General features: G+C 42.0%; 1 protein-coding gene across 1 annotated transcript; it reads left to right on the forward strand.

Annotated features, from left to right (window-relative positions):
- Window positions 1-940: 940 nt before the first annotated feature.
- On the forward strand, window positions 941-3,887 carry LOC131223629 (ammonium transporter 2-like). The gene is made up of 4 exons (XM_058219079.1): window positions 941-1,672; window positions 2,259-2,544; window positions 2,694-2,797; window positions 3,412-3,887. Exons 1-4 carry the CDS (start codon window positions 1,031-1,033, stop codon window positions 3,838-3,840), a joined length of 1,461 nt encoding a protein of 486 aa, XP_058075062.1. The 5' UTR covers window positions 941-1,030; the 3' UTR covers window positions 3,841-3,887.
- Window positions 3,888-7,477: the final 3,590 nt, after the last annotated feature.

Consider the following 7,477-nt stretch of genomic DNA (forward strand, 5'->3'; position numbering starts at 1 on the left):
TGGACTCGGTACTGATTCAAGTCGAGTTCGGGTCAAGCCTATTTCAAAACCGGATCGAGTTGGATTAGCCCTAACTCAATATGACTCGTCTCGATGCCCAAATCTATGTATAGGTTTTATCATATTTCTATATTTCATTAAAAGCTTAAAAATAAAGCAGATTCAAAGCTCGAGTTGACTACACAATAAAAATTAAACACTTACCATTGAAAACTTCATGAAAACTATAAAAGTTTTGAATCAAGCTAATATATATGTTTTCCATTTATCGAAGTCTATGTAATCTCATGAACAAGTTGGATGACAATTATAAGCCACAATGTGCTTTGAAAAGCTTTAATTGGTAGGCATTATTATCACCGATACTTTGTTTGAGCTTTGAATCTATCTCATTTTAAGACTTTTATTATAAAATGATACCGCTAAATTGATGGATGGTGGGGATAAAATCCATACATAAAGGGAACTCTTGTTTGTGTAGTGATTTTGGTGGGGGTAATAGCCAATTTGCGCCACCGTACGCATGGGAACCGATGTACAGATATCCAGGTCGTCCAAAATGTGGACCCTAACTTGGTTAAATCATATATATAAAATAAAACTGATCACTAAATCCCAGCCATCCATTTAAATGTAAAATAATGGGTGGTATGAAATCGGAAGGTTAATATTATAATAGCAGTGAAAATCTTCGTTTACGCTTCTAAACAGTATTTTCAAAGGCTCATGCGGTCTGATTGCGATAAAATTACGGCTATGTGTACGGATGGAGATTCACCACCATTTAAAAGTAGTGCACAACTAACATAACCGAAACCTTTGAAATTTCTTCCTTTAGTCAAAGTCCACACACGGCCTCCTCTGCCCAGTCTTTTCCCACCTTCCCCTCGTTATATTTCCCTTACCCACGATGAAATTCCAATACCATTGCCTTAGCAGCCACAACAACAACAACGAAGCTTTCCACACCAATCAAATCATAAAAAGCCTAGATAAGAAAAACCCAATTCCAGATAAGTGACAAAGATCGATGGCAGACGCTCCAGCATATCAACCGATGCTTCCAGCCGTGCCACCATGGCTAAACAAAGGAGACAACGCCTGGCAGCTGACTGCAGCCACCTTAGTAGGCCTTCAGAGCATGCCAGGCCTTGTAATTCTCTACGGCAGCATCGTCAAGAAGAAGTGGGCCGTCAATTCAGCTTTTATGGCACTCTACGCCTTCGCAGCTGCTCTCATACTGTGGGTTCTCGTCTGCTATCGCATGGCCTTTGGAGACAAGCTCCTACCTTTCTGGGGGAAGGGCGCCCCCGCCCTCGGCCAGAAATACCTCATCGCGCAAGCTAAGATCCCTGAGAGCGTGCACTACCATAGTAATGGAGATGAGGAATCTCCTATGACAGAGCCTCTCTATCCCATGGCTTCCCTTGTCTACTTCGAATTCACATTTGCTGCCATCACACTCATTCTATTGGCTGGTGGGGTTCTTGGTCGGATGAACATCAAGGCATGGATGGCCTTTGTTCCTCTTTGGCTCATCTTCTCTTACACCGTTGGTGCTTTTAGTCTATGGGGTGGCGGTTTTCTCTACCATTGGGGCGTCATTGACTACTCCGGTGGTTATGTTATCCATGTCTCTTCGGGAATTGCCGGATTCGTTGCAGCTTATTGGGTAAGCTTAATCACTCATTGATTGATATTTAATAATTTGCACACGGTTTAAATACGCGATAGAGTATTGTAAGTGTTAAAGTAGCTTTGCTGCCATTTTCCACTTTAATTCAGTCATAATACTCTGAGATTCAATCCCATTGAGATTCAGTCCCATGTTACATTGATTCGTCCAAAAAAAAAATAAAATAGATCGATGAATGCAGTTGAGCTAGCTCAAATGAGTGATTTAGTCATTATGATTCATTATGCATAATTTCTTTATTAATATTTTACATATGAGTTAAATACTCGATTGAGTATTGTAAATGATTTTCAATTGAGATTCAGCCCGTATTGCATTGATTCGTAAAAGAAAAAAAAAAAAAAAAAGATTGATGAAATGAGCCATGGGTGATCCGACTCAGATGAGTCATTGAGTCATTATGAGTTATTATGCATAATTTTTTTTTATTAATATTTTGCGTATGACTTAAATACACGATTGGGTATTGTAATTGGTAGAGTAGCTTTGCTGTCATTATTAAATACACGATTGAGTCATTATGCATAATTTCTTAATTAATCAAGCAAAATGTGGTATGTAGGTGGGCCCGAGATTGAAGAGTGATAGGGAGAGATTCCCTCCTAACAACGTCTTGCTGATGCTGGCTGGTGCTGGGCTTTTATGGATGGGATGGTCTGGATTCAACGGTGGATCACCTTACGCGGCCAACATCACCTCATCGGTGGCTGTTCTCAACACCAACGTGTGTGCGGCGACGAGCCTTCTTGTATGGACTTGTTTGGATGTGGCCTTCTTTGGGAGACCGTCGGTGATCGGAGCCGTCCAAGGGATGATTACTGGACTGGTCTGTATTACTCCTGGAGCAGGTATGGCCCATCACTGATGGATGGATTCTTATTGTATAATATACCATTGACTTTTCAATTTTCTTTTCTTAAATTTACTCTCATTAATTAAAAAAATAAAACAGTGGTATTATTGTAATAAATGGGTAGGAAATGGGTGTTTTTGGCAGGGCTGGTGCAAGGGTGGGCCGCAGTTGTGATGGGTATTCTATCAGGCAGCATCCCATGGTTTACAATGATGATTCTCCACAAGAAGTCTACGCTACTGCAGCAGGTATAAACATCACATTGTCTATCTACTTTATCATACTCGTGTAAAATTACCAAAAGGTCCTATTTTATGTTGTGTTTAGAAGTCTTTGCAAAAACTAGGGCTGTGCATGAACCGGGCTAGCCCGGTTAACTCACTTGACTTGGCCCAAAAAAGCTCAACCCGGAACTAAGTTTGGGTCAGGACGGGCCATTTTCTTTGGCCCGAAATTGAGTTCGGGCCGAGTTCGGATAGGTCCCAGTTCAGCCTGACTCGGCCCGAAACCCGACTCGACCTAGCCCGACTCGGTGAAGTGGGGTGTGTGTGTGTGTGTGTATGTATATATATATACACACACACACACATATATATACAAAACTCTACCCGTCCCTTTCCCCTTTACCCTTCTGGGATAGTTCACCGCCCATTTTTGAAGTAAAAGTGACTCATCTACCTCACAGACGTATAACTTGAACGGCCTAAATTGAGAAATTGAGTAACATTGCATTCGGGCACAAACCAATATTGAGAACCGCTCTATCAAGTGGACCACTGCCTGAAATATGATCAGATGTCCCCATAGTTATACCCATCCAATCTAAGTATTACCCATCTAACATTATGATTATCAAACACAGGTGGACGACACGCTCGCTGTATTCCATACACATGCAGTGGCGGGGTTGCTCGGTGGCGCGCTCACGGGACTCTTCGCCGAGCCCACACTCTGCAGCCTCATCTTACCAGTGAAGAACTCGAGGGGCGCATTCTATGGTGGAAATGGAGGAGTGCAATTCCTGAAGCAGCTAGTGGGAGCATTATTCGTCATCGGTTGGAACATCATATCAACTACGGTGATCCTACTTTTCATAAGGTTGTTCATGCCATTGAGGATGCCTGAACATGAGCTTGTTATCGGAGACGACGCGGTCCATGGCGAAGAAGCTTATGCACTATGGGGTGATGGGGAGAAATATGATCCTACAAGGCATGGATATGACAACTCCGATGAGAACATGCCGGCCCGCGTCGCGATAGGTGCACGAGGTGTGACTATCCAATTGTAACGAGATAGCTAAAAATGAGAGAGATTGATTCACATCTTTGAGTGCTATTTTGCAGGGTGTACAGTTAATGAGTCATGTTCATCTGTTACCAGGTTGTACAGTCGTGCAACGGTATCTATATATCTTTTTGTAGGCGCATTGACCCTCCACATGCATGCACACATGCTAATATGAGACATGATTGTGAAATTTGAGCTTTCCATAAGGTGGGCCACGATGTTAAGATCTTTGGGTGTGAAAAATATAAGTGGGTTTCACTCTAGTGGAGAACGGTTCTTGTTGTGGAGAAAATCATGCAACTAGTGGCATGTGGGGCCAACGTGGTGCGTCTAATATGTTAGAAGTGTTGCCCTACCACCCTCAGTGCAGTGTGGTAATGTGGTGAGATTTGATTGGTGGGGCATATGTTGTCTAATCCGTTAGAAGTGTTGCCATACCACCCTCAATGCAAGAGTTGTACAAGAGTCCAGTTGGCTCGGTCAGCTCACTTGACTCAACTCGAAAAAGCTGGACTCGTCTTGGTTTGAAATTGGATTTGGATTGAGTCGAGCTGATTTTTCTAGGATCAGATCATCGACTCTGTTTGGCACGCCCGGCCAATCCTGGGATTTAACTTCCAATCCCTTCCAATACCATCCAATTCCTTCCAATCCGACCAGCCAAACGAGCCCTAAGGTGTGCCCTAAGAAGTTTTTAACGTTAGGATGGACAATCGCCACAGGTTCTTAGGGTATGGTCAACCTGATCATTGGATTTGCTTCTTTTTTTGGATAATGCCCCAAATAAATCTAGAAAAATAGATGGACTGACTGTATATGTAATACATACATCAAGGTGGGCTCCACAGTTACCCCATGCTAAGGGCCGCATGGTCTTGGGTGAGGCCGGGGTTTCACCTGATCTGCTCTCATTGAGTACTACCCTCTCCTATAACCAATCTCAGCACAAGACAGGGCTCTAATAGGCCACTGTGATGTACAGTTTTTATCCACACCATCCATCCATTTCTCCATATTATTTTAACTATAAGTCTAAAGATGAGGTGGATCTATGGCTCAAGTGGACCACATAGTGAAAATTGAATGCCTACCATTGCCACATGCAACAGTTTAAGATCAAGCTGATATTTGTTTATTTTTTCCCTTCATCCAGGTCAATGTGACCTTATGAACAGGTTGGTTGGTAAATAAATATCAAAGTAGGTGCTAGGAAGGTTTCAACCGTGGCTATCATTATCAAGTTTCTGTGGTGGTGTGGACATCACCAAGTTATGTGGGCGTCATGATGATGTATGTGTTATATCCACGCTGTCCATCAATTTTGCGAGATCATTTTAAGGAATAAGTTTTAAAATGAAGTAGATCCAAAGTTCAAGTGGATCACACGATAGAAAGTAGTGGGGATTGAATGTCTACCATTGAAAACTTCTTGGGGGCCACAAAAGTTTTGGATAAAGCTGACTTATGTGTTATCCCATCATCAGGTATGTGTGACCTTATGAATAGGTTAGATGGTAAATAATTGGATCCTAGGAAAGTTTCAACATCGACCATCATGGTCAAAACCTCTTTATGTGTAGTCAACTGCCTCATTTTTAGGCCCATGTTATAAAATGATCTTGCAAAATGGATCCACGGTCTCGACATAACACACATCATGATGGAGACCACAAAACTTGGTGTCGTTATCACACCATAGAGGTTAGTGATGTGCAGTACACTATGCAATCTACTTTCCACTATCACTTCTGCTTACTATAGTGTGTTACAATTGAGCTTTGGATCTCTCTCGTTTTTGGGCTCATGGCCTAAAATGATCTCACAAAATTAATGAATGGTATGGATAAAATTCATTCATCATGGTGGCCCCTTATAGCTCGTTTAAATACAACAAAATAAATTACATTTTAACTTATGTTAAGTAATTAAGTTATGTTTTTTCACTTAAGTTTGGCAAGCAGGTGAGTAAAAGTAACTTATGTGCCAAAAGCTATTTATCTTAATAAATATATTTTTTTAGCTTTTTAAGATATGACTTTTCCACTTCTCTCTCACACTCCATGTTAAAGGAGGCTCTCCCATGGTCCATATCAAAAGAGGCCCCATGTGGTGGATTGTCCACAATAATGGTGGAACTCACACAGTGGACGGTTCACATAAAAGGTGGGCCTAAATGATGGATGACCCCATATTAATCTGGGTTCACATATGGATGGTCCACGTCAAATGTCAACCATAATGATAAAAAGCCCACGTCCAAAGAGGATTGGTATGATGGACGACCCACTTCAAAGGTGGGGCCTAAATGATGGACGGTCCACATCAAAGGTGGGCTCCACATGATGGGTAGTGAGCATTGAAACTAGGCCTCACATGATGGCTGGTCCATATTGAAGTGGCCCCGGATGATGGACGGTCCACATCAAAGGTTAAACCCCTAATGATGAATGACCCACATCCAAGATGAGCCCTACATGATGGACAACCCACATTGAAGGTAAGGCACACATGATGGATAGTCCATGTCAAAAGTAGGCTCCACATGATGGGCAATTACTAATAATGGGCCCCACATGATGGACAGTCCACATCAAGGTGGGCCCCGCATGATGGATGGTCCACATCAAAGGTTAGCCCTAATGATGAGTGGTCCATATCTAAGGGGGGTTGCACGATGGACGGTCCACATCAAAGGTGGGTTCCACATGATGGGCGGTGGATATTGAAGGTGGGAGCCATATGATGGATAATAATATTGATGGTGGGGCCCATTTGAGAGATGACCAACATTAAAGGTGAGCCCTACATAATGAATGGTGCACATTAAAGTTCGGATCATAATGATGGACGACCCACATCAAAGGCTGGGCCCACATAATAAATGGTCCACATCAAAGGTTGGCCCGCATGATGGATGGTGGATTTGAGGGGAACTAATCAAATTCAAGGGATAATTACTTAACGATATTGAAAATTAAACATAATTTCTACCTTTTCATTCATGATTACGTTGGTTACCAAGTATATTTATCTGCTGAATGAGTAAAAACCAAATTAAGTTATTTATGATATAAGTAACTTACACTGTCCAAACACCCCTTCGGAGCGCAGCACAACCTATGCCGAGCTTGGGACTGACAGGGTCGTATGCAATCTGTGCATGAAAGGGGAGTGGATTGATTATTGAGTATGAGTAAGGAGCACATTGAGTAAAGTCTGTGGGGGCCTACCATGATTTATATATGTTATCCACTCCATCCATCCATTTTACGTATAATTTTAAGGCTTAAGCCCCAAAAAAGAAGCACATTCAAAGCTCAAGTGGACCACACCAAAAGAAACAGTTTGAATTGAATGTCTACCGTTGAAAAATTAAAGAGCCATGGAAGTTTTGCATCAAGCTGATATTTACGTTTTCCCTTCGTTTATGTCTGTGTGGTCTTATAAACAGGTTAGATGACAAGTAAACATTACTGTTGTCCCTAAGAAGGTTTCAATGGTAGAAATCATTATTCTCACTGTTTCCTATGGTGTGGTCTACTTGAACTCTTGATATGCTTCAATTTTGTACTCAGCCACTAAAGCTATAAAAACGGATGGGCGGTGTGGATAGACCACTTACGTTCATGGTGGGCCAA

The sequence above is a fragment of the Magnolia sinica genome, chromosome 13 (assembly GCF_029962835.1).
Source record: "Magnolia sinica isolate HGM2019 chromosome 13, MsV1, whole genome shotgun sequence".
Taxonomy (NCBI): domain Eukaryota; kingdom Viridiplantae; phylum Streptophyta; class Magnoliopsida; order Magnoliales; family Magnoliaceae; genus Magnolia; species Magnolia sinica.

What these genes read in the sequence shown, in the direction of transcription:
- LOC131223629 (XM_058219079.1), top strand. Translation starts at nt 1,031, where the DNA reads ATGGCAGACGCTCCAGCATATCAACCGATGCTTCCAGCCGTGCCACCA. An exon ending in GATTCGTTGCAGCTTATTGG is followed by an intron (nt 1,673 to 2,258) that starts GTAAGCTTAATC and finishes TGTGGTATGTAG; the next exon opens with GTGGGCCCGAGATTGAAGAG. An exon ending in AGTCTACGCTACTGCAGCAG is followed by an intron (nt 2,798 to 3,411) that starts GTATAAACATCA and finishes TATCAAACACAG; the next exon opens with GTGGACGACACGCTCGCTGT.